The sequence below is a fragment of the Lagopus muta genome, chromosome 17, assembly GCF_023343835.1.
Source record: "Lagopus muta isolate bLagMut1 chromosome 17, bLagMut1 primary, whole genome shotgun sequence".
Lineage (NCBI taxonomy): Eukaryota > Metazoa > Chordata > Aves > Galliformes > Phasianidae > Lagopus > Lagopus muta.
The window spans coordinates 4,734,375-4,752,795 of record NC_064449.1 but is presented as its reverse complement, the minus strand read 5'-3'; the positions used below and the strand labels follow the sequence as shown (position 1 = coordinate 4,752,795).

Here is an 18,421-nt window from a genome sequence, read left to right as displayed (position 1 = left end):
AGCACAGGAGGCAGCAGGGTACTCCAAAGTGGAGTGGAGGCAGGGTTTTTCTGGATGCATCCCACGAGGAACAGAAATACCCAACTGGTTATGAAACACCCTGCTGAGAGCAGCAGCCTCATCAGCATGGGCACAGAGTGCTGTGGTGCTCTGCCATAGCCAGCACATATCAGAGGAAATTGTGAGGTGGCAGAGGAAACCCAAATACCACCTTACACAAAAGCAGCACAATCATCTTGATGTGATTTCATCAACCACAGAGAGATTTGATCACAAAACCAAGGTCACAACAATAGAGGCTTGTTTCAGAAGGCCTTCACCTCTTCTGCCTTGTGCCATGCATCAGCTGAGCCCAGAGGCACTGACTGATGCAGCACCACAGCTGCCCAAGCAGCTGGTTTGGCAACGACAGTGAGAATTGGTGCTTTATTCCCTGCTCCAGAATTTTGCATTATTGAGGGGACAGTGGTAAGAACAGAGACAACAGCACCTCTCCCTCCCTCCTTCAGCAAGAAAAGCTGCCATGTAGGCGTTGCTCCACCCCAAAAAACAGCCGAGCATTTCCTCCATGGGAGGAGGATGTGGCTGTGTCTGGCAGGTGGTAACAGCCCTAGAGGGTGATGCAAGATTTTGTCTGAGCTAGGCTAGATGCACAGTAGCCAAAAGCCAGTTCCACCAGGAGCCAAATCAGCCAAGTACAGCAGAAACTGAACAAACATTCACAGGGTTTGCTCTCAAGAGGATTTAATTGAACAGGAGAAACAACTGCTGAAGGAGAGAGGAGTTTGCTAGAGACCTTTGCATGATACACAATGGAGAAGAATTATCCATGGTGCCATGAACACAGCAGGTGCAGCACAGATCCCCGTGTCCTGCTGGGCCCTTCTGGGCTGTCATCTTTGTCCCACGTCCCCTGCTGCAGGGTTCCTTCCTGGGAAAGTGAGGAGCTGTGAACAAACAAAACGGCCTTGGTTACCCCATGGCAGCAGAGGAACCTCACATCTGCTGCTGTCCCGCATGCAAGGCAGGAGCATGGCCACAGCTTCCTCCTCAGGGCTCCTGGCCACCAGCTCCTGTACCACTGCAGTGGGGAATCAGCAATCCCTGGGCTTTGGCTGCCTGCAGAGCTCTGTGATGCCTGGGGCCACACTCACGCTGTACTCCGTGCTGCCAGTGCTGACGTAGATGGCTTCCCTGCTCGTGGTCTCCCTGCCCGTGGTCTCTGAAGGCCCACAGTGGGGATGCAGTCCATCTGCCAAGGTGTTCTGTCTCCTCAGCTGGACATAACGCCTGTCTGAAACAGAGCAGAGAGGATTCACAGTTCTGCAGAAGCAGCCCATGCTGAAATAGCACAAATGAGTTATAGTGCAGTCTCTGCTCACAGAGGCAGATCACAAAGGTTTTTTGCTGACAGTTTTTTCCCCACTATAAAGGTCCGCTTTACTCCTTCTTACAGTCCAAAGGCAGTTCCTTTGGCTGAATCCTGCATCATGCTAACTGCCAAAAGACATTTTACCAGGGCTTGGAGAAGCCTTCAGCCTCCTGCTGCACTCCTCCCAGTGACAGCATGGGAGAGCAGTGACATGATGATGTAGTGCCACCCAGATGAGTCACTGCTGTTCCCAGTGCATCACACCTGGCTGAGACCACAGGGCATGCAGTGAGGTGTCAGCAGAGGGCAACATAAATCAGAGGAGGGATTGGACCAGGCCATGCTGCTGAAGAGCCAGCGTTCTCACAGAGCTGGCCACTGCCACTCTAAGGTGTGAGGTGTTGTCTGGGTGGAGATGTGTTCCTTGCCCGGTATTACTTACACAGAACATACAAGCACGGAGCAATCGCAGCAAGCGCAGCGCTCCTCAAACACACCAGCAGGACAGATGAAGAGCCTAGAAAGGAGAACGCAAGCTGGTACTTGTGCTGCTCATATTGTAATATCTACTGGGATGTGCAAACCTGCAAGTGGGTTTGTGGTTTCAGTGAAAACGCAGCAGGCTCTGACCTCTGCAGCTCAGAAATGTGAGTAAGACACTGAAGAAAAAAAGGCTAACAGCATGGAGTCAGCAGGCTGTGCCCATCCTGTCATGCAAGGTGCTTCTCTCAGCATGAGGATGCAGGAAGAAGAACACAAGGAACCAGCCTAACTTTTAAGAATGTCTTCTGAAATATGAGTCGCATTTCTTTTGGCTCCAAATCAGCACAGACATGGCGCGTCCCACAGCTCAAGACAGGGTCATGTTTTATCCTCACATCATATGTTTATCAGGTGAGTCATGGTGAGCCCAAATTACTGTGTAATCTTAACTAACCGTGTTAATTGGCCGGGCCGGGTTTTGTGACTGAGTTACACTGGATAAAAGATGCTTTGCACACTAAACTGCATGCATTAAAAATCTATGTTGTCATTAGGTACAGATTAAATTTGTTCATGGAAGAGTCACATCACCAGCGATCAACAGCTTTTACAGATAACATCTGCAGCAACAGGCACATAACCTCGCAGATGAACTTCTGTGGTTGTGTGGGTGCTTTAAATATATCTGTGCATCTTGCACTGATGTTCTGTGACTTTGCAAAGCCTTGCCATTGCACCATAACAGCAGCTTGTACTTTGGGCTGCCAGCCCCCTCAGGCAATGCAGGTACAAGTGTGCTGCAGATGCACCTCCAACTCTTGCCTACCTGCACTCCCCCAGCTCCCCAAACAGGGTGGTGGCAAGGTGAATGAGGAGCACCCTGCACAGTAAGATGTGTCCTAGATGAGAAAACTCACACCCATCCTGTCACTGAACCCATAGATGAGATGGAATGACTGACATAGAAAGGCTAAGAGGCACAGAAGGATTTTCACTTGCCCCATGAGGTCCCTGGAAACACACTCACCTTTCACAGTGAGGTTGGTTCCCCTCCCTCTCTGCCCACCAGACGGCTCTCCCAGGCCTCTCTGACACTGGTACCAGCCACTGTCCTTCTCTTCCAACCCAGTAATGGTGAGACGGCTCCGGTCATTTTCCAGATCTAATGAGCTCTGGAAACGACTTCCAATGCTGCCGTTCTCAACCTGGAAACTGGACCTGAGGTGCCATGCTATGAGTCGGGATGGGCTCTGGTCTCGTTTGTGCAGCCAAAAGAGGTCTGTGAAGTTGCCAGTCAGGTTAGTGGGGAAATCACAGTCCAAGGTGACTTTACTGCCCTGAATTGCAGAGTAGCTGAGGTCCCCAGGGGCCGCCCAGGGCTGCTGACCTGCAAAGAAAAGAGGTTCATAGGGGTGGCCAGGTCCCTTGTCCACCGAGCTCAGTTCAACAGTGCTAACACTTCCCAGGGGCTTTGTGAAACCACTCAGACTGGAGAGGAGCACAGTTCTGAGGGACACAAGAGTGCGGTGTTGAAAGAAGGAGCCGGACTCACCTCTCACGAGCAGGAAAATCATCTTTCTAGTCGGATCGCTGTTCCCTATCTTCACATAGCAAAAGTAAGGGCCAGTGTCATTCATAAGCACGGTTGAGATGTTGAGAAAGCTCACACTGCTTCCAAAATCCAGAACGCCGCTGAAGTGGCCTTTGCTGTCATACACACAGGACTGATTGGACCGTGTCATCCTAAATTGCAGGACCCTTCTCAAGTCATTCCTATGGCTCCAGAGGATCTCATAGAAGGGATTGCTAGTGCTGTTGTACTTGTGGAAAGGACACTCCATCGACACGGGCTCTCCTACTGTCACAAGAACCACTTGACTCTTGAGAATCCCTGAACCTAAAACAGAAAATAAGAGCTGGAAATCTGTCCTGAGCTCCAGTTCCTGCTCCTGGGCAGGGAACAGTCACACTCCATTCCACACCATAGTGATTGCTTCAGCTATTGTGCAAGTGCCCCTTGGTGCAGGCCTGACAGCTGCCCCACCACCTTCATCTCTCTGGGGGTTCACAGGGCACATGGAAGCCCTGACTGAAATTCCTAGCCCTAATCTTCTCTCTCTAGCTCCAGACAGAGCCACAGGAAGCCTGGGAATCATCTGCATGCTCAGTGGTCCCTAAAGCCTCAGGACCCCTCCCCAGTTACTGTGGCCTGTGCATTCCCACTCAGAAACAACAGGAAGCATTGCTGAGCACAGCTCCTACCCAGCGCTACCAGACAGTAATGACTCTGCAGAAGGTAAGATTTCAAGAGATGAATAAGCAGTGGGGAAGCAGTAGGGAACATTTCACCCCAGGGACTGTCACAACCTCGCAGTCTTATTTTCTTTTTGGCTATTAGCACACTAGATCATGTCCAACAAACGGATGTTCTCAAGCTCCTGCACGTTAAGTGCCACTGGGTGTTTCTGTCCATCTCTCTGTTCAGCATCCAGAAACTTTTTCAAAATACATCAGGAGCTGTTTGTTCTTTTTTGCCTTGATTTCAGTAGGCTCTGAAGAGACCCGGCATAACGGGATCACGAGCAGTGCGAGGGAGTAATGGTTTCAAAGCAACATCCACCCCAAAAAAACCCAAACCAGCGAAAGGGCTGAAGTGGGACAGTCCCAGTGCTTCCCACCAGGGAGAGAGAACAGAGCAGGCACTTACCCCAGGACAGGAGCAGCAGGGTGAGGAAGGCGAGCAGCACATAGGAGAGGGTGAGCGCCATGCCCTGCCGGCAGCGGAGACAGGAGGCAGCCCCTTGTTTTTCACCTCGCACAGAGGTACCGCCCGCACAGCGCGCAGAACGGTGTGAAACAGCTCCACCGAGAGCTGTCAGCACCAGCCGGCCCCGTCCTGCAGCATGGCTTTGTCCGTGTCGCGTCGCTGCTTCAGACCGCATCCAGGGGGCGGGAGGCTGCAGGCACCACCATGCTGGGGTCTGCCCAGTGGCGTGGGGTCACTCGAGGCCTCTCAGCTAAAGAGGGGCCCCGGTCTGTTCCCTGTTCCCTGCATTCAGAAGCAGGAGAAAAGCCTGCGAGCAGGCCGCCGCGGCCCTGGGGGCAGGGGGCAAAGCTCCTTCATAATGCTTCACCATCTGCTCCAGCTTCCCACCAAGCTGCCTTCAGCACAAGGCTGAGGCCACAGGACAGGGCACAGGGCAGGGGTGCTAATGCTGGAGCAAGGGGGCAATTTCCTTTAATAAGCAGCTTTTTATTTACAGGAACATGCTCTCTGTGCTTGTTCTGTTTACTCCAGGGACTCTCCAGACACATGCTGCTCCCTAAATCACCTCCCTGAGAGCAGAAATACCAAGCGCTAGCACGGGAACTGTCCTGGTGCCTTGGAACGTGGCCCAGGGGAACCCAAACAACACTCCTTGTCCCAGTCATCCACTGGCTCACATGTGAGTGCTCACAAGACCTGTGCTGTACCACCCGAAGGGGAAAGATGAGTCTTCCATAGCCTGGTACAGCAGCAGCTGCTGCAACCTGCAGCACAGTGAGGCATCACTTAAAACGGATGTGAGCACTCAGATATTTGATCTGGAAACCAAGGTCACAGGAAAACAAGGTTTTAGGCTAGCCCAGTAGTGAGAGCTGCAGCACCACCAGCCCCAGCTCTGAGGCTACTGCTAATCAGCCTTACGCTCTGCTCTGTGGTTTCACAGTTCCTCGTGGGAAAAGTAAGATAAACAGAGCGGTGAGCACAGCTCTGCCCACATGCACCCTCTGCACCCTTTCAGGACCTTTCTCTGTGTGAGGAGGGGAGATGTGGAGAAAGGCAATTTGTCCATGGCCCTGTGACACAGCACAGCTCTGCAGATCACTCCCTGGAACGGCATCAGTACTGGTTCCCACCATTCAGGTGCTCTGCAGCAAAGCTGTGAGACAGGATTTCACCTGCACATCTTGGCATCTCCACAGGAAAAGGGGATGATGCTACAGCACCTGCAAGCACTGCTGGGGAAACATCTATATGGCAACATCTGGAAACTCAGTGGAAGATGCAGCTGCTGCACGTTTTGTTACCTCCACCTCCTGCAGGACGGCGCCCAGCATGAGCAGCCCACACATCTCTGGCAAGTGCTGTGTGTGTTGTGTTTGCTCGCAGGCAGTGTACGTGGGGAAAACACTGGCTTTGATTCAGCTCTTGGTGCCTGGCAGCAGCCCCCTGGAGAGGGAACTATGTGCACAGCAGTGCAGAGGTCAGGGAGTAGGGCATAAGAGCTCTATCAGAGCACATCAGCATCCTTTACCTATTTATTAATTAAACCACAGAAAAAAGTATGATGGACACATTTAACCCCTGCACAATGTCACACAGAAAGCCATGCCACAGAGTTAAGCTACCTGCAGGAAGGGAGGCTGAGCAAGGGGTTGGTTACTGAGCAGCAACCAAGATTATGAGTGGTGGAATGGCCCCAGGTTGTCCTCACTGCACATTTCCAGCCTTGCAGCTCTGAGATCTTGCCAGCGGGGACTTTGCTGGTCTGAATGGAGCCAAAAAAATCACTGGGCAGTGACAGCTGCCAGCACAGCACCTCTGCTCCCGGGTTCATGGGAGGGCTCCCCTTGCTCTACTCCTGGCCCTCAGCTTCAGAGCGCAATCACATGCAGCAGGGGAAGGAACGAGCAGGCTGTGCTGACATTCCCACACTTGGCAGGCAGCCTTTGCCTGACCTGAAGCACTCACTGCTGAAGCTGCCAGATGCACGTGGTCCAAAGCTTTTGCTCCCTCTGCTATTTGAGCTGGATGCCCAGCACTGACTGCTGACGTTGATCAGCCCTGGCAGTTTTCTGTAGTGACACTGGGTGAAAGATCATGGCCAAAACATCCAGAATGACTCAGCTGAGATTTAACTCCTTCCCCTTGTGACCTGGACAAGTTCTTGGAAGCGGAACAGCAAGAGACAGGGCTCTTAGATATTTCCTACTCTGATTTAATGAGACCAAGTTAAAGGATGTAGGTATTTCACGAAGCAGAATAGTTTTGCAGAATCAGAATGCTCATCACAGCTCCTAAGCTGAAGCATTTCCAGCATCACCCACCAGCAGGATGGCCTGTAATGCTGCAGCTCAGAGTGCTGCTGAAAGGCCATGCAGGGACCTCAGCTTTGCTGGCTGCGACCAGGCAGCTCCCAGCTGTGTCGGTGGGGGCCTGGATCCAAGGCAATCACACAGATCTCATTCTCTGCTTACAGCCAACTGCCAGGAGGTGGTGAACCTGCAGTGCTGCACCCTGATCCTCACTGCTCACCTGAAGAAGTGCCAGTTTGGGACAGAAGGCATCAATGTGAGCAGTGATCACCGCCAGGACAGACATTCTCCCTTAAAGAAGCAGCCAAGGGTAACAGGTTGCATGAGAGTTGCAGGCTATCCCAAAATGCAGATAAAGTGTACCTCCCCCCTCTAGACCTCAGTACATCCTCTTTGTAGCTCTAATTTGCCAAGGAAATACCTCTGAACCTCCTTCACCACATCCCTCTCTGCAGACTGTTTTGATCTTGTGGGTGATGTGGGGTGCAGATGAACTTGAGCAAAGCAGAAAACACCACATCTGAATTTGCCAGTAAGCTGTGAAAGGCAGTGCTGCATCCTCACCAGAGATGTCAGCTCTCAGCGAGGTGGCACAGCTCAGCCACTGCACCACGAGGGGTCTGCTTCAGAGTGGGCAGCATTGCACAGCATTTCAGGTAACTCCCACACAGCAGGGAAACCTCATCACCACCTGGAAACCATGACACAGCTTTCAAGAGGGCTCTCAGCCAGTAGTTATTGGCAGGCTGCACAGAAACAAGCTCACATTAAAAGCGTCTGAGGCAGGGAACTTCTCACAACACAGCCTCCTGTCCCATTTACAAGCGTTGAGTTCAGGTTTTAGTGAAGAGATTAATTTCACTTTTCCTATTCTGTCAGGAAGAGAAAGCACTGCAGCTATCTGCTATGAGTCCTTACTGGGGAAGGAGGGGAAACACTACTCTGAGCTAGCAGGCAAGGGCCAGGCACCCATCTCATCTCCATGGGAGCTGATGGTTCCCCTCACACACCACCCATGGGACAGCCCTGCTCCACATCACAGCCCTCTGCACAGCTCCATGGCTGTTCTGGCTCTAACAGGTGAATTCAGGCAGCAGCCAGAGCTGCAGTGCAGAACTGAGGTTGGCTGTCTCTCAGAAGAGCACAAGGCACCACTGGGAGAGGAGAGGGGCAGCTCAGGACACTGTCTACTACCAAGCATCTAGGCTCTGACATTTGAGAGGGGCAGCACCTTCAAACACTGCAGCCAACTTGAAGCATCTCCATCTGGCCTTCTTCACAACTCCAAACTCCAGCAAGGCCCAGAAATTGCTCAGCATTCAGCAGCTGGAGGTCAGCAGAGTTTCCAGATCCATTCTGACGTGAAAGCTCACAGGTCAAGTATTTGAAATTGTTACACTCTCACTGCTGTGTAATAAAGAATATGGAGTGATCTCAGATAAGAACCAGAATCTCCCAAAGACAGCATGCAGGCAGCAGTAATGAGACTTGTTCTGCTGCCACGACTGTAAACAGAAAGCAGCCCTGAACTCCGCTCGATGCTGATGACCTTGAGAACATTGCATAACACACTAAGCAAGACCAGCCAAACACATCCCAGTCACACCTTGCCAGCTCGTCAGAACAGCTCTTCAGGAAGAGGTTATCCGTGCAAACACTTCTGAAGCACTGCAGGACATCTCTTATCACCTTTCCAGCCTCTGCTCTGTCTGCAGCACTGCCAACCCCATCTCAGCTGTGCTACCTACTTTCACCAAGTCACACAGGTACAGTTCCAGCTAGGCTGCAGCTCCTGTCTGCAGAAGTTACACAAACATGTGCCTCGCCCTGTAAGCGGGTAACAGGTAATATTCAGCTAGCTTGATTTCAGCCGTCGTGTTAAATAAGGAACATGCACAGGTAGTACTTCCAAATAAGCTTCTTTATTTCTCCATGATAAATAGAGCACTAATTTCCACAGCCTCAACTGTTCTTTTCCTTCCCTACTAGTCCAGAAGTGAAGGACCACTAGAGGGCTCCTCTCCCAGCCGTTCCCTCAGCTCAGCACCTGTCCGTCCTTCCTTCACTCCCTGCAGGCAACACGGCTCTACACCAGCTCTTCTCCTTCCTACAGGGGAGCAGATTCTTCACAGGAGAGAAGAAACACCTGCAGGGGAGAAAGCACAAGGTCAGCAGCAATTAGCAAGTGCTCTCCAACATAAGTAGATCAGCCTAAGCTGAGACACAGTCACTGAAATCTGCCAGTAACAAACTCAGAAGGCATTAGGAAGCAGTGCACTAACAGCAGCATGGTTCTCAGGGCAACAAGAGGAGAGCACCTGTGTGACCCCCCCCCGAGGGGCAGTGAGGGCAATCCCCTGCCCTTCCCAGCTCCCTGCAGCATTCCAGGGCACAGGAAGGGCACTCACAGGGCAGAACCACTGCCAAACAGAAGGCCTGAGGCCACACAGCAGGCTGCTCAGCAACCTTCACGCCCCCTCAGCCCCTGTCCTGACAGCAGCCCCCCATCGGGGTCAGCACGCGCTCACCGTTGCTGTACTTGCACTGTTTCAGGGCCTCGCTGAAGCCCTCGCACAAGGTCAGGTCCTGCTGGTTGGTAGCGCACTCCAGGAACTGCTTCATCTCGTAGTGGCACGGCCCGTACGGGGACTGCGGCTGCACAACGGGCTGCTGCCGGGGCTCCTGCGGGCGGGCGCGACGCGGTGAGCCGCAGCTCCGGGCTCTCAGGCCGTCCCGCAGCGGCGCGGCCCCGCACAAGGGCGGCACAAGGTCACCCCGCCCGCCGGCCCGGCTCCTACCTGCGCGGGCACCGCCGCTCTGGGCGGTTCGGAGGAGCCGCTGAAGGCTCCGGTGAGGGCGCTGCCCACGACGTGTCCCACGGCGGAGCCCACGGCCACCCCCGCCGCCGTGCTCGCCATCTGCGCCATCAGCCCGGGCTGTGCCGGCTGCGCCGGCTGCGCCGCCGGCACCGGGGCCGCTGGGGCCGCGCTGCGGAACAGAGCAGAGTCAGAGAGCCGGGCGGACACGAGCGGACAGACAGTCCCTCCCGTCCCAGCCCGTACCTGGCGGGTGCCGGCGGCGCCGCGGGCCGCGACCTGCTGCTCCGACCGCCCCGCGCCATCCCCGCTACGTTCTGCCCAGGTGCCCACGCGCGCCGCCTTAAGAACGGCCCCTCCTCCCACGTGACTCCTTGCGCACGCTCACAGCCGTCGTCCGAAGCCGTCCGTCCCGAGCGGTGCCGCCTGGGCCCCGTCCGGCCCGCCAGGGGGCGCTGCCGCTCTCGGGCTCGGGCACCGCGGCGCCCCCTGGCGAACAGGGAGGGAGCTGCAGGCGCTGCCGTCGGTCTGGCCTCACCCGGAGCAGCCCGGCAGCCCGCAGCGCGGGGCCGGCCCTAGGCTCGTTCCCCAGGCCGGCACAGCCCACCCCTGCCGCACGGGCACGCTGCTCAGCCCCCGACGTGCTTCAGCTGCCTCTGTGGGAAAGGCCCATGGAGATGTAGCCAAGCCTTCTGTGCTGACAGGCGGGCATGCAGCACAGGAGGATACATTTGTGTGATGGCATCTGCCTCCGCAGAGCCACTGACCGCAGTTCTGTCTGCTCCGTGACCCGGTTTGACTTTGCAGGAGCAGAGCGTGAAGGGGCTTGCTGGCAATGGGCAGTGGAGCCGGGCTGTGCTGCATGAGAGGCGGTGGGCGGAGGAGAGGTGGATAATGAAGGGCTTGGAAAAGGGAGAGGAGCGGTCTGCAAATGGGGCAGAGAGAAAGGGAGCCAGGGAGGAGAGCGGGGAGCAGTGATGTGGTCTCAGCCACTGACCAGCACAACAGTTTTCACAGCAGCCCTCTGGATACAAACCAGCAGATCAAGGAAACCTCTGAAGGCGTGGACGTTGCTGGGAGGTGGGAACGCACCGAGACACCCAAAGGGAGCCCTCAGATCGCAGACAGACGGGCTGGCAGGAGCCAGCTTTACCTTCAAACCGATCTGCTGGTAATCACACCCAGCTGGGCTCCTGTGTCTCTGCAGGTCTGTGGCTGCTCCCAGGCCTGGTTCCCTGCTGCATCTTTGGATGCTCCTTCTGCCCTGTGAGTGAAAGAAATTCCCAAAATTGACATGGATCCGGAAGTTGTCCAGGGAAAAAAATACCTCAGCTGTGTTATGGCTCCAGGGCTGCGTTTGTACATTCAGCAACTTAGAAAAAGCAGCTCCTTGGGCTGGTTCACTGACCGGCAGGAATTAGAGCGCCCAGCCACTGCAGGGTTGGTAATTAGCTGCTCTGAAAGTGTTTTTGTAGAATCAAGTTTCCAGCATGGGGGGAAGAGAGAAGTGTTTGTAACGCAAGCCACCCCTGCACTGCAGGAGCAGGGCAGACAGGGCGTGCAGGGGGAGGGATGCAGCTCCCACACTTCCAGCAAATGGATTTGCCTGAAAACAACTTTTGTCTCCTCTTCTGTGCAGACAGCACCCCAAAATCCTTCCTCCCACAGCGTCAGGAAGAGCTCTTGCCCTGGCAGCAGTGCTGTGCTCCACACAGAGCACAACACGTCTCATCCCAGTGAGAGCAGCAGCATTTTGCATTCAGCATTTCCCTGTCTTTCTCCCACTGATGAACAGCAGAGAGAGGCAGACAGCTGGCAAACTGGCAGAATGTAACCGAAAAGCCACTGCAAGGCAGCACCGCACCTATCCGCCCCCAGCCCCATTTCCCATAGCCCTCCTTCATCCTGCAGCCCTCCGGGCAGCCCCGTGCCTGCTGCTGAGGGGGAGCAGAGGCCCTGAGGGCCTGAGAAGAAAGGGCTTGTGCTGGGGGGACGAGGGGACTGTGGGGGCGTGGGGAATGCAAGACATCCAGCCATAGGAAATCAAGGCTTGTTGGTCCCACCACACACACAGCAGCTCGCTGAAGGCGTCTGGCCTTCAAGCTGAGGGCATCTCTGTAAGCTGTGTCTCCGGGACCCTTTGATTTGGTTAATTAGACACAAAGCTGTTCTGTGCTGTGGGAGGAAGGTATGCGCCGAGGAGCCCGGCTACTGCCGCGGTGCTAATGAGGTAATTTAGTGTGGCTGTCTGAGACGGCTCAGCGCGCACAGCCCACAGCCAGCAGCACCACCAGCTCTGTTTGCTCCTGCTGTGGCAGCCGGCTGCACCAGCACTGCACTGCATTGCCCCACGCAGAGCTGGTGTGTGCAGCACGGCTCTGTCTGCAGCAGGCCATCACCCCAACAGAGACCAAACTTCCTACTGCCTGTTTTTCAGTCCAAATGTGATCTTGTTCCATAGCCTTGTATCTGCCTCTTTCCCTTCTGCTCTGTAAGATTCCTCCTTACATAATAATTCAAGTGTTAGGGCTTGCCTACACTTAAAATTCATTTTGGATGAGGAGACCTATAAATCTGAAAGACAGCAGTTAATTTCTGAATAGTTCTGGAACGATTTACCCCAAACCAATTCTTTGTGAGTAACTCAGCGCTGGGCTGTGCGTCCCTTCCAGGTAGCAGCAGGATCAGTAAGACGAGGTTTGCAAAAAGTGGGTCCATTTTTCCCACTGCTCTCTTGGTCTAAAAGCAGATAATAATCTCCCTTTGCAGAGCCCGCCTCACTTAAATCCTCACACTGTCACCACCGAAATGTTGCTGCAGAGACCTCGGAATTCCCCGAGCATTTGATTTCAAGGGGTTATTTCACAGGTAAGGAATGCAACCCTCTGCCTCCATCACACATCTCCTTCCCCCCACCCGCGGACAGCCAGCCGCTCTCCCTGCCAGGCTGCAGCCCTGCTGAGGGGCTCGGTGCCACCCGCAGCTCCCAGGCAGCCTTACCCAGGCTCTGCACGCAGCCCTTCCTTCCATCCCTGCCCCACGTCGCACTGAGCGGATGCCTATGGAGCCTCCCCAGCTGCACGTCTGCGCTTGGAGCGCCCAGCTACTGCGTGCATGGGCAGATCTGGGCAGCGCTGTGGCTGTGCCTGCGTTGCGTTGTCTGCGTTCACAGCGAGCGGCGCAGGACGGCTGCTGGGGGATCTGGGCAAAGCGTTCAAAGGAAAAGAAAGCGTCGGGTGGATTGGCCAATGTTTGTGTTGTGGATGGTCCCAAAAAAGAGCAACAAAACCTCCAGTCCTTACCCATGTGTTTGTTACTCAAAATTACCCCGTGAATCACTTGGGACTGAGTACGTGTTGCAGTTTCTCATGTCCTGTTTGTGTTTTTGAGCCCTGGCTGCCCCTAATTTTGCTTGTGCTGAGTGGTTGAGTTCAGTCTTCCAAGTCCATACAGAGCACCACTCTTTTATCCTGTGAAGTTTTCTGCAAGCAGAACTTGCAACCAACCAAACAAAACCAGGGAAGCTGCCGCCACTAAAAGTAACTCAGATTTTTCATGAGTAAACGGGCACATTTCTGCAGCACTCACTGCTGGCTCCCCCAAGGGACCACGAAGCTGTGATGTCAGAGACACACTGCAACTCTCCAGCTGATGTTTGCTCATCAGAGATGGGAAAGGGAGGACTTAAGGAGCGTCCAGCCGGAGGAGCAGCGGGTGGCTGGACATGGCTACAGGGGAAGCAAAGGCAGCTACAGAGCACAGTTTCATCTTTCAAGTCTTGTGCTCCCAAGATCTACATGCCATTTCTTGGATGTGGTTTGCCCTGAGGGCAATCTCAACAGCTGTGAAGTTTCAACAGATGAACGGCGTAGTTTTCAATACATTTCACAAAGCAATTAAATGGTTTTAACTCATTCGTGTGTGTCCACTTCTGGTATCAAGGCTCTTCCTAATGCTAATCCATCAATGTCACAAGTGTTTCCCACTGAACTCCAGGGCCTGGCTGCTGGAGAACATCTGACCATTAGCAAGATTGTTCTGCTCCCCATTTTTGGAGAGCCTTTCCCCATCAAAAGAGGCTTCTCTCAGCCACATCCATGGATCCTGAGAGGTCTAAGTCCATTTCTGCATTTACCTGTCCCACTGTGAGCTGCCTGTGGAGAAAGGTACCAAGCATGGAAGCTGGATTCATTTTCCCTGGGGGAAAATGAACTGCTGAGTGGTGAACACCTTACTTTGTAGGAGGAATTCCCCTCATCTCTCGATGCAGAAAGAGGAGACATGTATTGAACCCAGTCAAAGAAGGGCCTGTGTGTCCCAAAAATCATCAGTTAGTCCTAATGAAATGACCTCCTCCACAACATCTCCAGCATACACTCAGATCACGAGGACAGCAGTGTGAGCAGTGTGAATTTACTGCTAATGCAAGGCAAGATGGTAAACCTGAACCCTGTTTTGTTTCCTTCAATGCAACTGAGAACCCGTAAGCGTACAACAGAACAGTCACAGCACATTTGATTCGTGTGCAGTTAAAGGAGCTGAGCAATAAGGCTGCAGTGTGCTGCCTTTATCCTGATGGGATCTGCCAGGCTGTTTCACGGAGTCTAAAGCGGCGAGCTCACACACCCCCACAGGGATGCACTGCTGTGCAGCCCTGCAGCGAGCTCACGCCTTGATGGGGCTCCGTGTTTCACCTGCGCTGTCCCAGCAATGGGGCTTGGCACTGCCTTCTCATCCAAACGTCTGCCCAGAGGCCGCTTCCCTCTGTTCTGCTCCCTGGTTGGTCTCACTTCCCTCCTCTGTGCTGCAGACACAGCAAACATCTCCAGAGCGCTGCTCCCAGCAGTTCTCCCAAGCAGAGGGGACTTCTGGCTCAGAGGAGCCTGAGCAAAGCAACACACGAGTGAGCATGGAAGTGAGGGTGGGGGCTGTGTCTCATGCAGAGGATCTGTGACCTTTAAGGAGGCTGTTAGCACCAACTCATGAACAGCTACTGCTTTGAACTACAATATTACATTTACAGGCTACCTCCCCCAGATCCCCCACGTTCCCAAGCGAGGACATAACGCCTATATGGCCGCCTGAAAGACCCCGAGCAATGGTGCAGCCTCTCTGCAAGCAGTTCACAACCACCTGTGATTCAGGGTCCTTTGTTTCAGCTCTTCAAAATCCCTCATGGATTTCAATCACTCCATTGTTCTCCTCTGCCCTACTGACTGTCCAGCCCAGCAGCTCCCAACATCTGTTCTTGGCTGGAAATATCTTTGCCTTTCCTTTCTGTCCTCTGTAGAAGCAGTTGATGGTGTCTTCCCTCCATGTGGAAGGCTAACAGCCCCTGCAAATGCACAGGGAACTCTGGTTCTGCACTGGTCTGTGGTTACTTCTGCTGAAATGCTCTTTCAGTTGCAGCCTCCACCGCAGAGAGCTGAGCTCAAGGCAGAGACAGCCGTGTGCTCCTCCACTGGAACACTGCATGCTTTTTGTCTGGCTTCAGCTTACTGCAGGCAAGAGCACAGGCTGAAGAGATGCCTGAGTGATATGGAGGGGTAGGAGGGTGTCAGGGGCAGGCAGGCTGTGCGGGAAAGAGGTGCTAGGAGAGAGGAACCTGCTGCTTCAGTGCCATTTGCTGAGGAGCGAGTGAGAGTGAGAGGGGGGACCAGGAGTTTGGCTGCCCCGAGCAGAAACGTGCTTGAAGAACACCTCAACCCACACCCTGAATTCCACAGCTCAGTGCAGGGGACAGGGGAAGCGAGGAAGGACAGGATGGGACATTTCCAGCAGACCCACAGCACGTTCCTAACAGCCTTGTCCCAGCAGTCCTGGCTGCCTCCCTCCCCCAGTGCCTTCACATCTCATATTGCATTTTATTAATGCAATCCCCCTTAGGCTAGAGGGAATCGTATCAGGAGACATTCCAATCTCAGCTCCGCTTTGGAGGGGATCAGAGAGAGGCAAGGGTGGGGGGTGTCTCACCAGGACATTTCATCGCAGAAAAACCAGCAGGTTGAACATGCTGCAAGACAGCACCAGCAACCTGCTATCAGACACCGAGCCACAGGCTGCGGCCGACTGCTCCATGCTGCTGCTCTGGCTCACGGCCTCTGAGGACCACTTGTTTGTGCTGTGTCCATGCCATGGGCTTAAAGCTCTACACCTGGGCAGGGGCTGCTCGCAGGGTGTGGGGTTTGCCCTTTTGTTCAGGAGTGAACACAGCTGTGCATGCAGGCAGATCTGTGCTGCCACAGAGGCTCGGCCAGGTTCTTCTGGCCACCAGCTCCTCCTGCTTGCCCTCATTGCTGACATCTCTCACCAGAAATGGGAGCTGGCTCCCAGGCGTCTGGCTTGTGAGGTGAATTGTGTTATGCGCTGAGCCTCTGCCAGGAAAACACCAGCAGATGAAACTCCATCCCTGGCCAAGAGACATACAGATGGATGTGTTTTCCTTGCCCGGCTTATCTTGCGGCAGTGCTTCTCGCCGCTGTTCGTGTGCGCCCCGCTCCTGGCACAGACCAGGGGCTGATTGACAACAAACACCGGGGCCTGGAGCCACAAAACCACTGTGGGGCAGGGAGCTGCTGGCCGGGGGCAAATCCCAGAGCTGGATGCAGTTGCAGTGGGGCTGTGGCCTTCAGTCAAAGTTAAGGTCGGTGAAGTTGCAATGGAAGTCAGTCACAGACAAGTGCAGAATAAGCACTACTGGCCATGTGTAACTTTCTGGCCTAACCAGAACTTTCTAGAAATTCATGCCAAGGCTGCTGTATGAGCCTGGTTGAAGAGAAATCTGGGGAAAAAACATTAAGGCCACTTTACTTTGGGACTCTCAAGAGGCTTGGTTTGGATTCAGGACAACTTGCACAATTTAAGTCACCTCATTAAAAATTATGAAGAGCTTCGAAGCCAAGCGCCTCGCCAACCAACCGAAACGTTCACAAATTACTTTAGATGCTACTTTACCTTTCTGCTTCTGATTCCAAGTCCTCCTACTGCTCCCTCACCACACTCCTGTGCTGGGCTGCCAGCTGAGGAGCAGCATCTGGTAACTCAAGGGCTGTCCAAGAGGGAAATCCTCCCCAGCCCTGGCGTTTCCAAGGGCAGCTCACCACATATGCCCCCCAGCCCTGTTTGCACCTACCAGCACCTGCACAAACATCCGCTTTGGCTGCCCAGGAAAACATGACGCCAGGGCCAAAGCAAAAGAGAACCTCTGAAAATGAGAGGGTGAGAGCAGTGACTCGCCTGATGGTGATGCTTTCCCATTTATTGCCCGCGGAGCTGTGGTGACGGAGACAATTCACGAGGCCGTCACCTACCCAGGGAACAAGAAGGACATCAGAGGAACCAAAAGGGTTACTGTGTCCTGGGGCGCTGGCTTCAGGACCCTCCTCCAGCTGCTCACAGCAATGCCCCAGAGGTGCAGTGCACTGCTGACTTTGCAGGGATCCTGAGGCCAGGCCCTCAGCCCCACAGCACACAGCTGCGAAAGTCACACCAGGGAAGTGGCAGGAAACAAAAGGACTTTGGACAGACAGGCCTAATCCATTGAAATTCAGTTTGTCTCTCACCTCCCCCTTCCTCTTCTCTCTCAGACCTCTTCTCTCTCCTGCTCTCAGTCCAAATTCTCACAGCAGCGTCTCGCTGCCGTTTCACACTGAAATGTCCCACTGGCTGAGAGTTACACTATTTGCTATTCACAACAGAGAGAAATCAGAACTGCTGTTTCCTTCATCTTGCACACTGTTAGCACTGGCTGTGGTTCCTTGCGAGGCTCATGTCATGATTAGCACCAAAGGAACAAGATGCTTTGGCACTATGGTCCTGCAAATTGTCCTCCAAATCCAGCTAAACAGGGATTGTATCCAGAGAGCTGGAAAAAGTGAGCAAGGGAGGCTGGCTGCAACAAAAGGGCAAGGAACCCCCATGCTCACTGTTCCTGAGACCACAGAGCTCATCATACACATGACACAGCCGAGCCCTGCCTCACAAACATCTCTACCATTCTCATTCCTGTTGGCAGCTCTGGCTGGCCAAAGGCTCCTGGTCTGAGCCCCATCACAACTCAGGCACCAAGGAACAAAGTGTGCAGCCCAGCCTCAGCTCACAGACCAGCAGGCACTGAGGCAGCTGTCGAGCAAGAAAATCCATGCGCTGGTGGGACCTCCCAGTCATGAAGGTTGCTATGGATCTCCTGCAGCCACCACGAGCTCCCTGATCCCCAAAGGTTGCTCCAGCCTAGCAGAAGCTGCAGGAAAGCAAGCTGGCTGCACTTGCACTGAGAGGTGACAGCCTGTTGGTGCTCCGGGGTTGGGGTGGAAGCCCTGTGCTCCTGTGCCAGAATGCTCTGTACATTCAGCAAGCTGCACACCGATGTAAGGCTGAGGGCTGTACAGGCAGACAGTGGCCGCGAGAGCTCCTAGCAGAGCAGTGTTAGCAGAAAAGGCTGGTGCTGGCTGCACGTAGGGCTGTCAGCAGAAGGTGAGCACACAGGCTCCCAACCCACTCAGTGGGCCATCTTCCTGCTGCTGAACATGTCCCTGCTCTGCTGGAAAATGCTTGGAATCCCAAACACACCATGCGCTCTCTTTTGTGCTCAGTGTCTTGGCAGGAACCGGCTGTTCTCACGCACATCCCATCTCTGTCCCATCTCTGTAAGGCCTGTGTTTCCCAGAACACC

The 18,421-nt window shown here is 54.1% G+C and overlaps 2 protein-coding genes across 2 annotated transcripts; both read right to left on the bottom strand.

Moving 5' to 3' along the window:
• Window positions 1-317: 317 nt before the first annotated feature.
• LOC125701695 (uncharacterized) lies at window positions 318-7,183 on the bottom strand. Its single transcript, XM_048964102.1, has 6 exons — window positions 4,563-7,183; window positions 3,408-3,752; window positions 2,883-3,242; window positions 1,815-1,889; window positions 1,155-1,294; window positions 318-947 (listed from the first exon to the last, which is right to left on the bottom strand). The coding sequence occupies exons 1-6, from the start codon at window positions 4,795-4,797 to the stop codon at window positions 894-896; spliced, it is 1,209 nt and encodes a 402-aa protein (XP_048820059.1). The 5' UTR covers window positions 4,798-7,183; the 3' UTR covers window positions 318-893.
• Window positions 7,184-8,840: 1,657 nt separating this feature from the next.
• Window positions 8,841-10,070, bottom strand: CHCHD10 (coiled-coil-helix-coiled-coil-helix domain containing 10). Its single transcript, XM_048964008.1, has 4 exons — window positions 9,997-10,070; window positions 9,733-9,922; window positions 9,463-9,616; window positions 8,841-9,080 (listed from the first exon to the last, which is right to left on the bottom strand). The coding sequence occupies exons 1-4, from the start codon at window positions 10,053-10,055 to the stop codon at window positions 9,061-9,063; spliced, it is 423 nt and encodes a 140-aa protein (XP_048819965.1). The 5' UTR covers window positions 10,056-10,070; the 3' UTR covers window positions 8,841-9,060.
• Window positions 10,071-18,421: the final 8,351 nt, after the last annotated feature.